This window comes from Uloborus diversus, chromosome 3 (assembly GCF_026930045.1).
Source record: "Uloborus diversus isolate 005 chromosome 3, Udiv.v.3.1, whole genome shotgun sequence".
Lineage (NCBI taxonomy): Eukaryota > Metazoa > Arthropoda > Arachnida > Araneae > Uloboridae > Uloborus > Uloborus diversus.
In genome coordinates this window covers 209625827-209640939 of record NC_072733.1, presented here as the reverse complement: position 1 = coordinate 209640939, position 15113 = coordinate 209625827, and the positions used below count along the sequence as shown (strand labels likewise).

Below are 15113 nucleotides of genomic sequence, written 5' to 3'. Positions count from 1 at the left end.
GAGTCTACATGCCAAATTTTAACTTTCGAGGACATACTGTTCTTAAGTTATGTAACAATCATACGCACATACATACATACAGACCTCACGAGAAAACTCGTAATTAACTTGGGGATGGTCAAAATGGATATTTTGGGTGTCTATACGTTCTTAGGCACTTATCCACGCATGGTCAGGTTGGAAAAAAACTCAACATTCATTCAGGGGTGAGCAAAATGGAAATTAAGGCCGATTTTTGAGTGAAATTTTTTTTGCCAATACAATTCTTCCTTTTTTGTAAAGGAAGTAAAAAGATATAAACAAAAAAAACGTGAAACTATTTTAATAAATACAGATTACAGAAAATAGTTTTAATTAGACATATTCAACATTGCACACAAGCCGCAAAACATATGCCACACATCTGTATTTTAAAATACTATAAAACAGAAAACTTATACTCACAGGTGTATCAATCAAGTTAAGTAAATAACTTTCTCCATTCCAATTATAAAAGAGTGATACAGTTTGTGCCTTCACTGTTATGCCTCTTTCCCGCTCAACTTGCAATGAATCAAGTATCTGCTGATTTTTACTATCTCTATGAATATTGCCTAAAATTAATTTTTAAAATATTGCAAATGAAATATCACAAAACAATAAACACAGCAAATGGTATACAACCAACATGAATAGTTTTATTGCATTCCATATTGTTACAATATGCATCAAATTGAATTTGTGGTATAATTTGCAATTTTTGTGTCACAAAAATTGTTTCTAATTAGGTTTCAGCACAAAATTCAACTTTATGACTAATATTAAAATTAATTAATCAATAATGATAATAACAACCATAGGTCATTTCTTGCAAAAATACATGATTACAAAGACGAAAATAAGTTTATAATACTGAGCGTGATTTTTTCAAAAAACGAAGTTATATTATTTCGTTAAAAAGCACTACATCCATTGAAGCTTCATGAAATAAATTTAATGTGTATTATACAAGGAACAAAATATCTCAAATAAAACAATCTATTGATGTGTCTTGTATGATTATTACAGCAAATTGACATCAATGCTGATAATAATAATGAGCATTCCATTTTAGATCAGACAGGGTATTGACCATTACAGATTCTTTTCAAAAAAGTACAGTAGTTACAGATCGAGTCCCTGTATAGAAGCAATGCTTCAGAATCACACAATACGAAGAGCGACTTTACCAAGAGGGGTTGCTTTGTGGCTAAGCACGTGCAAGATTATTCTTCCCGTTCTTTTTTCTTGTGCAGAACCAGTACATGGGTGGTTAAATTTATACAAAACATCAATTGATGCATAAAAAAAGCCCCCCTCCCATATTTTTGAAATATTGTGAAAATTTAAAGGCTTAGCTGAGGTAATTATGAATGATTAATAAGCGTTTCTTATATCAAAGTTATATTTAAATAAATTCATTTCGAATGTTTTTCCTTTTCATTTTGTTTGCGTAAAAATGTAGTGATCTTTTTGAATTATTTTTACCAGTATCTTTATCAAAATTGCACATTTCTTGCACTTTTGTTAAAATATTTTATATGATTCCTTGATGTATTATGGTGTAACATTCAAAATATTACCCGTTATTAGAATGTTTCATGGATATTTATTGTAAATAAAAATTACAACTTTGAGCAATGAATTAATCAACTTTAAAGCATTAATGTGGAAAGAGAGAAGAAAGAGCGTTTAAGAAAACTTTCAAAATATGACTGCAATCTTTGATAGCGAAAATTTGGAATTTGTCTGAAAAAATTCATCCCCCACCACAGGCAAAATAAGTGAGCTTGTGGATAAAAAGACATCCGACAAAAGCTTCTTGTTCTTTTCATCTTGAGGTTTCTTGAAACCATTTCAAAGAGCTCCATTTCAAATTGCAGGAAACAAAACAAAAAAAAAAAAAAAAAAAACACAAAAACTGGATTAAATCTGACCTTACAGGCAAAACAATTCATTATATCAATTCTAATAAAATTAAAACTCTGACAGAATATAATTCAAAGTGCTTATAAACAGGTGTGAAAATTAAAGTGATTTATGCATAATATTTCTATAAATTAGTTCAAATCAATTAACTATTTCTTAAATAACTACAAATTACGCGATGCGTCTTTTTTCTTTCGATTCAATTATTGTCATTAATAGCAATCGCATATCTAAAGCTACAGTTCAGAATGTCTAGTCACTTTTACTCGATAGTTATTCATATTCATAAGAAAGTAACAAAACGTAAATTTAAATCCCCTTTGCACGCAGCAAAACCTTGGTGAAACTGACTGTTGCCAAATGCATTTCAAAGCTTGCCAAGCTACAATAACCTTGTTGATATTAAAGTTCCATTCAAAATCTAATTTTCAACATAAGTACCTCCATTACTTAAGCATTTGTCGAGGCGTGGTACAAGTGTTTTGATGCTTTCTGCAAAGAAATCCCATCTAATGTACGATTACCATTCTGGGCTGCAGCTTTCATTTTGTCATCTGAATAGTATCGTAGTTTTGAATGTTCTTGTTTCCTGGGACCAAAAACATGAAAGTCAGGAGGTGAAAGGTCTGGGCTATAAAAAGGGTGATCCCACACTTCCCACCTTGCAGTTGATGGTCTTCTCTCTTGCTCAGCATGGTCAATATCTGTACCTCCATTCTCAAACATGTTGCACCATTTCGAGATAGCTTGACGTGGCACTGCATTTTTACCACACACTTCATGCAACTGCCCATAAATTGCACCTTTTTGCCCCCAAAAACGGAACACTGCATGCATTTCCAATTTGGACGCTACTTGTAGACATGTTTGAGACTGATTATCGAACAAACTTAACTAGTCTCGGAGCAGCCACTACATCACACAATAAAGATACATGTCTGAAGTGTTGCCACACAATGTCATCAAAAAAATCTTAGACAGAACATGTTTACGAAGTGGTGCAACTAACTTTCTGGCTAACCTAGATACTTAAACTATAGTGTAATTTAAACTAAATAGTACTGTGCAGAAAAAAAAACACGAAACAATTTTTGCGACTGAAAATGTTAACAAAAATATTAATTTACCTGCAAATTCCATAAGACGATCAGAAAGGGTACTTTTGCCATGGTCAACATGGGCAATTATTCCAAAGTTTCTAATATTTTTTTGGGGAATTCTGCTTAAATTTCCCTGCAAGAAAATAAGAATTAGTAATAAGTTAAAAAATACCTTAAAGAACTAAAAGTGTTTAAAAATGCTAAGAAAATGGTAAAATTTAACCTTTATTTCTTCTTTCTTGGACTGAAAACATTTGCACCTGTAGGAAAAATTAAATGAAAATGAAACTATAAATTAAAAACTTTTTTTTCTTTAAATTTCAACATAATTTGAAAACCTAAGAAAATTACAAAAATTTTCCCCCCAGCAGCTTTTATAGCTAAAATGTTGTAGAAAATTATTCTTTTTTTCTCCAAAAGAGCACATCTGCAACGAAAGTTCTTTTTATTCTGTTCTTTATGAGACAGTAGTAGTCCTTTGAATTGGTATCTCAGACTTCACATTGGCAGAATCAGAAGTGTTTCTAACTACATGCTCTTTTGACTCAGCTGTTACTCTGACAACAGAATAGGGGTAAGAAAGAATGTTCTACAGCAGCATTTTTAAATTTCTTCGATATGTGGATTCCTTTTGGATGTCCACATTTTTCGAGGAACTCCTGGTTTTTCTTCAGTAGCATAATTTGAATGCAACATTTGAAAAATGATTTACTTGCAATTGAAATGCAAATTATTTTGAATAATATTTATTGCCTTCAAAAAGTAACTTCAAAAATTAACACAAATTTCATAAAAACATTTTTGAAGCACTCATTCAGGCAAATTTTAAGTTTATACTTTGATGAGATGAGTCATATCCCACGTGATAACAGGCCAGAAAACTCCCCCTCCCCCTCGCTTCGTTACGCCACCAGTCGTCGCGAAACTTTGAAAGCAGTGCAGTTTACCAGTAAACAGTAGTGCTGCATGCTCTGGCTGAAATAGATGAAATAGGAAGTAACTTCAGATACACATTTTTGAATACAATACTGTTAGATTTATCTCATCCTTTCCACGTACTGGAATGTAGAGGCAATTAAAAAATATATATATATATAAGTCTTGTAAGTGTCTGCTGACTGAAAGTGTGTCAGTGCTTCTGAACAACCTGCATGCGAAAAAAAAAACTGGGTGCCTCATGGAATAAATTTTTAAGTTTGGAGGTAAGTACTTTTCTCAGATAAACAAATTTACATTTTATGCATTTGAGTTCATGCAGTGAAGGTTACCTTACTTTTCCTCCATTAAACAAACAATTGTCAGTTTCCTTTCTAATATCTTTGTCTGTAATTTGTTATTTCAGCATACTGCTTTAATATTTGAAACGGTTAACTTGCTACTTTTTATTTCTTTATTTTTTCGACCTTGTGCACGCATTTATTCGAAATGGATTTTCCAAGCTGACAGTATACATACGTCAAAATTTTCTGCAAATATACTTGTTGCTGTCAGAAGCATCGTAACTTGGTGTTGATATTCAGTTAATATGTAAACAAGTTTATTGAAACAGGCTTTTAACTGAACTAATCTTATATTTTCGGTTTCGATTAAATTGTTTCATACACTAGCATGTGTTATTTTGATCAAAAAACATTCCTTGATGGGCTTCTGTAGTTCTGAGATAGAAGATTAGCTTTGAACGCCGGAGGTCGTGGGTTCAATACTCAAACACATTTTCCCCCAACTATGCCACTCCAATAATATTCAAACAAGCTTATTCTGTGCACAAATTTAAAAAAAAAAAAAAAAAGTTTTTTTCCACCGTTGTCTTGAAGTTTTATGATATTTATGCACAAATTGTGGTTGAGTTAACTGCATTCATAATTTCTGGGCGTGCAAAAGATTACTTTTGAGCAGTGGATACACAACGTGCTTTTGCCAAATGCTCTATGCTTGTTTGTTATGCTTAAAAAGGGCAAAATGTCTTGAACTATATATTTTCTTAACTCCTTGGGTTTTCTGTTAATAAGCTTTCAGGAACTCTGAAACTTTTTAAAAGCATAAATTTGCTCAGCTAAGTTAACATTAATAATCTGGTATTATGTACTTTAATTTGATGTTATTGCAGTCATGTTTCCCGTTTACTTAAGTAAAATTGTTTATTTATTTTTTAAAATTTCATTTAATTCTTATTCAAATACAATGGTAAAATTATTTTTTGTTTTGATGTAATTGCAAAATGAAAGTTCATTTATTTATTTGAATACTTCTTAAGACTTATTGTTTCAATACAATATGCGAGTAGTTAAAATGTGATTAGTTTTAAAAATAATTTCAAATGAAAAATAAAACTGTGTTTATTTATCACTTTGTTTTAACATGATTGTAAAATAAAATCGTGTTTAGTTATTTGAATACTTTGTAAGACTTATAAATGTTTTTATGTAAAATACTATGAAATAAGCTCAGTGTATTTTTTAATGTAAATTATGGGTTCCTTTTTATGTTTTCAAATGAAAAAGTAGAACTTTTAATGCTACTAAAATAATAGAAGACAATAATAAATAAACCAAACAGTTTAATTAAACCTAAATACTAATCGAAGCGTTCACTTCCCAATATCATTGTGGATTGACGAACGATGACGTCATTTGCAGTTGGATGGTCTTCAAATCTCGAAGGTCTCGGATGAGTGGTATACGTATCTTTTAATAATAGGCTTCATGGATAAAGGTTCAATTCATAAGTCCCATTTAGTGACAAGTCTGCTGCAGTATTAGTTTTTTGTTGGTAATAAATTGAGAATTTTGTTTCACACATACATGCAGATGCAAAAGGTGAAAGTGCCAACATCCCCTTTCTTGACAATTGAGAATATTTATTTTTTAAACTGTGCCTAACTTTTAATAACGGCGAACATTTAAATTTATTTTTCAAGGTGGAATTGGAAGTTGTTTCTTTAAACATTTTGTATCCTTGTACTGTCATAGTCATTGACAGTATGTGGGAACAGTTCTTTTTAAGCTCAATAATCTCTCTATTATTTTAAAATGTGCCACTCATATTTTAACCACCAATGCCTATAGTAAGAATCAGCAGTCAAAATAGCAAAGTCACTACATATGCACTACTCTATCTGATCCCCAGGGACATGACAAAGTCAAACATACTAAAAATATTGACGTTGAGCAAAGTTAATCAGCATGCTACAAAGCTACCGGAATAACTTTCAAGCTGTCAAGTTGACAAGTCAACTGATTGTACCTTTATTCAAAGACTGACCTAAGTTAAGATGTGTTCCCCTTCATTCTTTAGTTCGATCATTTGCTAATAAGTTCCTAAGAGACAGAATGAGTTTTCTCCACTATTAAAGATGTCTAAGCAAGTACTCTGCCAATATTAAAAGAAAAAGAGAAACTTTTAAAGCGGTAGAATCCATGAATCTGAATTTGAAATGAATGAAGATGTGCACCTTTCCTGAAGTAGAATCAGCTCTATTCAAGTGGATCCAGCAGTATGGAAATCAAAACCATGCATTCGTTTTTTTCTCTCTCAATATTTTTGATTAAACTGCGCATATTGTGCTTACAAACTTTTACGTTCTGTAATTTTGTCTGTTATATGTACATATTAATTAAAATATTTGATGGTTTCTAATATTAAAATGCTGAAAACCGAAATTAGTGGTAAGTCAAACTTTTGATTAGTTGAAGTTTTTTGTCAGTCCCTTTAGATTCGTGTTATCGCGAATTAACTGTATTTACAAATATTACAATTTCGAAAACAAATACTTTAGAAAACTTTTAACCACAAACACAGACATATTTCACACATGAAAATAAGGCATATGCATTTTTGATTTTCAATTCATTCACTTACTCAATTGTTCTATTAAAAATGTTTACTTCTCAGATTTACACAATTTTTTGAACAACACAATTTTAGAATGGCAGCACATTGAAGAACTTACTATATTACTTGAGAAAATGAAAATGCCCAAAGCAAAATAAATGAATTACAAAGAAGTACAGTTAAAGCTCAACTACCCGGATAATACAGAAAACACTGAATTCTAGATACTTGAATTTTTGGGTTAGTCGAGAGCTTAAAAGTGTGTCACATGCATTGAATGTAATAAGGTTACATGAAATGTAAATGAAAAATTGCATTATTATTGTTCCAGAACAGAATATTTGTTGGTCATATTTTAATAATGGCTCCATCCAAAAACAGAAGCAGCTCTTGATTGCTCTTAACTCAAGATTGAGAACTTTTTAATGAAATGAAAATTTAATTGAAGAAAAAAATAAAACCATGAAGAATACACTCACTGTTAGTATAGTGTAATTTTATTCATCTGAGAGACATAGCAAGAAAAATGAACATATTCAATCCTCAACTTTGTGATACACGAAAATTGAAACTGAATAAATGGAGAGCATAAAAGTCAGGGAGAACACTTTTTTACACTTCTTTATCTTGAAAAACATAGAGTACACGTTTAAAAATAAAATAAAACTAAAAACAAAACAAAAAAAGTTAATATCATAATGTTTATCTACATTTTATAACGAACTTTAAACCTAGAATACATTTAGAAGAAAAAATATAAAAATCTTACCATTGGACAGTAACATTTGACAAAACAATTTGTCTTTTAAAAAGCTTCGCCAACATTTGATTTTGCATTGTCAAAGACAGCCAACGAATAAAAATTTTGTTTTATGCCATTTTCAAACAAAAACAATTAATGTGATAAAATTGCAGAAATTATCTCATATTGAGCATCACCAAACCTGAAAAGACATAAAATTCAGAAAATTAAAACAATAATGAGGAATGATTTTAGATTTGTGTGTTATTTATGAGCAAAAGCAGAAAGTATACTACTAGAATTATTCAAAAACATTTTTTATTCAAAACATTCAATTTTAAAAGCAGATTATTACTAAATAATACATGCATAGTTAGTAGAATCACTTTCAAACATACTTCTCTTCATCAGAATTGAGAAGAAATTTCAAATTTTCCTAAAAAATAAACATTAATACAAACAACTTGAATGCTGCACAGCATATAAAGCAAACAGTAAAACCTCTTTATATTGTTCCTGTTGAGAAGCAACAAAAAAAGCATGATATAACCAAGGGCAAATCAAGCTTCTGGTTAAGGACGGGGTCATAGCTCTTTAATAGTCATTCCTCTGTTTGAATCGAATCATTATTTCCATTTTTTGCACTTTTCTGCTGTTTTTGAATTTACTGGATATTATATTACGCACACTGCTCGTCTTCTACAGTCTCATTTCTGTTTTTAAATTGGTCACACCACTTGTCTTCAGAGTTACCACATTGTCACTGTACACCAATTTTAAGATTTCTTGAGCTCTTTTACAACAGTTAATGTGTTGCTCGAAATCCATGTTGCGCGACACACATGATAAACGTAACCTCACTCTAGCGGCTCTAGCAGCTGACTGACAAGTTCAAATGTGTTATAAAACTTGTCCCTGATTGTCTCAGATGAGCAAGCTAATGGACAAATCTTTAGCAGTTGCTGTTATAAAAATTCATTCACCGTACTTTTTTGATAACACCTTGTACTTAGTATATTGAATGTAAAGAAAAGTTTAAAATTTGAACCCTTTTTATAAATTTTTAATTTTATAGACCTAAAATAATAAATCAGGAAACACAAAGGTTGTACAACAGCATGCATTTTTCATGCAATACTTGATTTAAATATCTACCTTTTTTTAGTAATAATATAATTACCAACTTTAAAAACAGGAACAGTTGTGGTCAATTCAAAAGGAAAGAATGTCAAGTTTGGTTTTAAAATGGGTTAGGAAAAGAATTGATAGTGGAAAGGGGGAATTAAAAGAGAAATTGCAATGTTTTTCCAAAAGTCCTTAAAACCATTGCAGGAACAGCCCTGTAAAAAATTAAAATAAAAAAGCAAATAAAATAAAGGAAAGAAAAATTGCATCTTAACTTAAAATGTATCTTTCTGAAAGTAATAAATAAAAATATAACGAGTTTTTGCTCATTTTAAGAGAAAACAATGGATTTATTCAGACATTTCAGAGTCGGACTTTAATTTTCAATAGTCATCTGAATTGCATAAGTAAGGGGTTCTCAAACTTTTTCGACTTGTGGCACCCTTCAAAGAATCGGAATTTTCTCATGGCAACCTAGTCCATCCATGTCATTTAAGTAAGTGCGTAAGTGTGCCAAATAAGGTTACCCTAAGATTCAAAATCTCTAAAATATTTTTCTATTACAACTGGATTTTTCCAGCATCAGATGTATCGCAAAAAAAAAAAAAAAATAAGAAAAAATAAAACCAAGTGAAAGTTTAAGTTTCAATTGTATTTCTCTGCAGAAAAGCGATTCAGACACACGAGACATGTTAGGAACATGGACCCTAATAAGGAAGCTAGGTAAAGATTAGTGCACGCAAAGTTGAGGACAAAAAGACTAAAAAGTAGGGAAGACCGAGGTATGTTTATGCATGGAGCACGTTTATGCAGTGCCCTTTTTTTTAAACGAATTATAACTGGAGAGTCAACAGTCATAACATATTGCTGCTGCTCCCTAGCAAATATCCTCTTAAGTTTTTGAGCATCAGTTGAGCTTCCGTCTAGCATGCAGAAAGAATAATCTGTTTTCCAGTGGCAGATTCAGCCGAATGTTTTGGGAGGGGCCATCCGAAATTTTTAAACAAACTCCCCAGGGTCGAATTCAGTTTCATGTCGCCCCTAGGCAAATTTGAAATCTGCCGCCCCCTCCCCCTAAAAAAAGCAAAATATCCTTGACTCAAAAAAACGTGAAAAAGTGTTTCCCAGGTTCAAACTGTCAAATTTACGAAGAAATGATCGCGTTTCACATTCTGAGGCGCCCCGATGAAATGATCACAGTTATCTCCCAAAAAAATTTTTATTCGGCAAATACCATGATAGGAAAACATTTGACTTTCGTAAGATGTGTGTGAAAGTAATCACTATTAAATAACAAGAAAAAAATTGTCTGTGTGGAAAATAAAAGAATAAGCTAATATTTTACTTTCAAGAATAACAATTTAATTCAAATGTATATTATAATAGCATATTTGCCCCCCCCCCCTCCTGAAAAGTTTGCCGCCCTAGGTAACTGTCTACTCTGCCTACTGGGAAATTGGACCCTGATAACTCCCCAGAAATTTCATTAAAATAAAGTTTTAATAACTCAATTTTCGGGGTAACGAGCATTAGGTGAGGGGGGTGGATTTAGGAATCTCCCTCGAAACTGTTTCAAAATTTAAATTTCCGAGTAATTTTTGAAAATTAGGAAACAAAAAACGCATTTTGTCTATTTTTGATGATGTACTGAGAAAGGTCAGGTTTCGGGCGCTGGTCCCAAAATACTTTTTGAAAATAAAGCTTAGAAACCAAAATATTCTGTTATTATACATTGAGAAGTTAGAAGAGGAAGGGTGCTCTTCCAACTCTTCAGCTGTCCAGCCTAAAAATGCACCTTTAGGTAATGTTTGCTTACGTTTAAGGAAGTGTGAAGGTGCTTAGAATCCTTCCTTCCTGGAAATATTTGGTCTTTGAGGCTCAAAAAATTCGATTTTTAACTATATTTATACATATTTTAGAAAGGGATAGAAGATTTGTGAGCTTCTCCAAAAAACCTCCTTTTAAAGCTATCATCATGATATAAACTAGGGGGAGAGGGGGTCCTATCAAAACTCGTTTGTAATTGAAGTTCCAAAAAAATTCATTTAAGTCGCTTTTAAGCAAGTTAAGTGATAGGTAGTTTCCGTTGACATTTTTTCCAAATAAAAAAGACTTAAAATAAAATTTTTTGCTACATTTCAAGGCATTTGTGAAAGGGCACGGGAAAAGGGGGTTCTCCTCCTAGTTTCGAAATCAAAGCCATAAAAACGAAAATTTAGGCTCTATTTGGTCTTGTGAACAATAGGTATACTCTGAGAACAGCAGCATTTAGAGATCTTCCAAGTGTCTGTAGCTGGAATCAAGAAATAATATAAAAGATGGAGAAAAATTTTGGAAATAAAAGTTTTGTTTTGAGGATTAGGGATATAATTTATCTCCCAATTAAGGCCTATACTTCTTTTTCAGTAAAATACATGTATTAAATTTTGTTATCTTCTCATAATATTTTTTTTCTTCTTTTCCTTAAAAAAATTCCTACAATCATAAGGCTTTGGGAGGGGCCATGACCTCCATGGCCCCCCTCTAGATCCAATCTTGCTCATTACCGCCTCTTCCGGTAAGCTATTCCAAGTGCCCACGACACTGCTAAAGTAGTAGTTTTTCCTGATTTCCAAGTTAGCCTGAGATTTAAATAGCTTAAAACAATGACCCCTTGTCCTGCTTTCCCCGCAAAAATTTAATCCATTTACATCTTTCATTTTGATAAATTTAAATAACTGAATCATGTCCCCTCTGACTCTCCTTTGCTCCAGGCTATACATGTAAGGCCCATTAAGTCTGGTATCATAATCTAAATCTGAGAGTCCCCTTACTAATTTAGTTACCCTTCTTTGAACCCTTTCCAATACAAAAATATCTTTCTTCAGATAAGGCGACCAAAACTGAACAGCATACTCCAAATGAGGTCTTACTAAACTCTTGTATAAAGGCAGAAGAACTTTCTTAGATTTGATAGAAATAGATCTATTGATGAACCCAAGCATTTTGAGCAGAATTCCATCCTTTTTTGAGAATTGTATTTGCATGAACTGAAATGTTATTAAATTTTTTGCATGTTAAAAATAAATCCAAACTTGGTGACGGGGCAAGTTTACGCGTTGATGTCTGAGCACCTTTAGGCACGTTCTTACTTGTCTTACTTCTAAACGCACCCTGACTCTTTTTTCGCTCCGAACTCTCTCAAAACTTTTTAGTATTTTCAGCTAATTTAGTTTTGAAAATCACCAATTTTTAATTGAGTTACGAATTTGTTTCTTATAGCTTACAACCGTGTAGTACTGTCTTCATGTTCGCTTAGCTTTTACTTTATACAGTATTCAGTCTGTAATAAATTTGCTTTAATTTAACGATGGTAAGACATTATGTTCAAAACACTAACAGAACACCATTAGGCACCGGGGCAAGTTTAAGCAACCCACTTGGACTCAAAAATCATTTTTTCAATGGTTAGAAACAAACTGAGCAACAACTGAAGATACCAATTTTGACTCCATTAACTCCTTCATAAAATCGCAATGTCTAAAATTTCCTAAGTTAAAACATAAAATTTAGAACATTCATTGAAAAAAATCTGTAAAACGTGCCCTGGTCTACCCTACTGTCAAACTAAAACCGATTGACTCTTTAATATCAATATGTATTAAACCACACTTGATAACCTCAAAAACATTACCAAAAATTCCATAGTTACTTCCATGGAAAGGAGAAAAATCACACACACACAATCCTCCCTCTCGGGACAATTGATAAGTCGTTTTCTTTACTTTTTTTTTTTTTTTTTTTGTCACTTATGGGCACAATTTGTACCATATGTGCAACATATGCAGCACATGATCATATTCTTCACTCGATACTCCCACTCCGGTGTCATAGTATAATGACACTGGAGTGCTAAGAAGGCTAACCATGGTCTTAACAGTTAGCAATCTACTTTTCTTGGTTGTCAAATCACAGGGGGAAAAGTGATAGAATGCAGCCACATTTATCTTTGTGAATTCTTCAATTATATAAACTAGTTTACAACATCGGTTTCCAACCGGTGGTTCGCAAACCCCTGGGGGTTCGTAAAAGGTATAAAAGATTTCGCGAAAGTAATATTGTAATGGCCGAATTTTAACATGCTTATGAGCATTTTTTATTCATCATTTATTCGTTTGTTTCTTAGTCCATCCTGCCCTCGATGAAAGGTTTTAAATCATCAAAGATTACAAGAAGAGAACAAGTTGTAGTCCCCCTGTTTAAGAATGTCTGCTTTTATTTAACTTTTACTTTCCTACTTATCGTAGATAGCTATGATCGTGAAGAAATTAATTTATAAGAATTAACTCTTTGTTATTTGTAAGGGGGTGGGGATTACATACCCCCTTCGGAACTCCAGAGGCGTCTAGATCCCCTCCCTTCCCAATATTTTTTGCCAATATACCCCAGCAAGTATTTGCCTTTTTAAAATGATGATACCCCAAGGAACCTCAACAACAAAGCCTTTTACAACTACACTTGAAACAACACACCAATAATTGCATCAGATGCATCAAAGGTCACTGCTCCAACTTCAATCGGCATCTATAACAGCAATACAAAATAATGTATAATGGAGGAAATACCGCATGAAAATTCTATATTCGTTGCAGAAGGGCTGGCTATTTGGTTAGCAATCAGCCACTGTGGAAAATCAGGGGGATAAGGTTATTTTTCTTTCTGACAGTTTATCAATTCCTACCATCCTTAAAAGAGCACAAATTACCTATATTATCACAATGATTCTTCAAAATATTAAAAGATGCATCGATAACAGACACTCAATAGTTATCGCCTGAACTAGTGCGCATGTGGGAATACAGTGCAATCAAATCGCGGATAGAATCGCTAATATGGCCCTAGAGAAAACCTTATTTTACACTGGAAAATCCCTGAAGACATTATCCCCAAGCTCAAAAACATGTCCAGGGATAAAGCTCTCTTAAATTGGAAATCATCCAATTATGCTAAAAGCTACAGTCACCTTACCTACATGAAGGACAAAATCCAGATGATGCCCAGAAACCGATACGAAGATGTCCTCATCTCAAGAACTAGGACCACACTAACCACCTACAATCTATTCCGGATCAAACACGCGAATACCCCTCTCTGTACCAGTTGCAACACACCTGATACACTGGATCATGCAATACTAGTTTGCAGAAAATTCAATAAACAGGGAAACAGATTACAGGCCTGTGCGGGCTGCGTGCCTCTTTCTTTTGCTACATTATTAAATTATCTCAGTTATCCTATAGATGTTTTGCCTGTTGGACCTTTTGACGGCCATTGATGTTGGCTAAGTTTAACTTTTTCCTTTTTGCCATTCCCAGGGCGGTCATTACAAGCTCGTCAGCTTGCGAGATCGAGATTTTCGCTCACGTGTTTGATTGTGACGTAGAAATGTCGCAAAATAGTATTCTAATCTACTCGAACCTAGCCGCAAGCTACGTTCGAGTAGATTAGAATGCTACTTTGCGACATTTCTACGTCACAACCGATCACATGAGCGAAAATCTCGATCTCGCAAGCTGACAAGCTTGGAATGACCGCCCATGATATGGTGTGGTGCTTTTGTTTTCGTCCTCTGTGTTGTTTTTGCTTTTGTTTGTCCATGTTTCTTGTTCTTTCATGCTGTTGAGTTTTTGTTTAAGATGCAGTATTTTCTATCTACAGCCTATCGGATCATGAATGTTGGATCATTAGGGGTAGAGCCGCTTAAATAAAGTGTAGCAAATACCCAATTCGAAGAAGTTACAATTTCAGCTCATTTTTTTCGGAATTCGGGGCACTTGGAACAGGCACCGGTTTAAGTTACTACGGATTATCGGAGTTCTGTTGTATTTACCATTAGAGTTGGAAATATATCATTCCAATCCGCTGGTCACACTAACAGCTAACTCATTTCGAATGGATGCATTTCTTTGACAGACACTGTATTTTTTAAGAGCACGTTTTATTGGAAGAAAATTCAATTGCAAAAGATTTTGAAATAATAACTAATTTCCATTGAATCACATTATTAGTAAATTGCATCAATTAAATGATCAAAACAAATTTCAAACAATAAATACCTAATAAAACGCATTATTGTTCGGCAAAATTCGCATGTTTGAGGTTTATTTACTTCGACGGGTTAAATAAAGATTCCAGATGCAGAATTAAAAATTCGTGATTCATGCTGCCATCTAGCGGCAAATTCGACCACCAGAGCGTAGCCTACGAGAATCTGGGCTATCCTCGTAGGCTATGACCAGAGCCGCCGCACATGGCGGTATTTGAACCAAAAAGCTGGCCAAAAGTTGAAATGTCAACTTTACGAATTGGCAGGGGCCGGATTTGGAAGT

At 33.1% G+C, this 15113-nt stretch overlaps 1 protein-coding gene across 1 annotated transcript in view; it reads right to left on the bottom strand.

Moving 5' to 3' along the window:
• The window catches only part of LOC129218553 (translation factor GUF1 homolog, mitochondrial-like), an 80562-nt gene extending 65674 nt beyond the window's left edge, over window positions 1-14888 (bottom strand). Inside the window, exons 1-5 of the mRNA XM_054852856.1 lie at window positions 14841-14888; window positions 7648-7822; window positions 3271-3307; window positions 3075-3180; window positions 445-593 (exon numbers count right to left, since the gene is read on the bottom strand). Of these exons, the coding sequence (XP_054708831.1) occupies window positions 445-593; window positions 3075-3180; window positions 3271-3307; window positions 7648-7715 (360 nt within the window). The 5' untranslated portion in view covers window positions 7716-7822; window positions 14841-14888. The remainder of the gene's footprint in view (window positions 1-444; window positions 594-3074; window positions 3181-3270; window positions 3308-7647; window positions 7823-14840) is intronic.
• Between the last annotated feature and the right edge of the window lie 225 nt (window positions 14889-15113).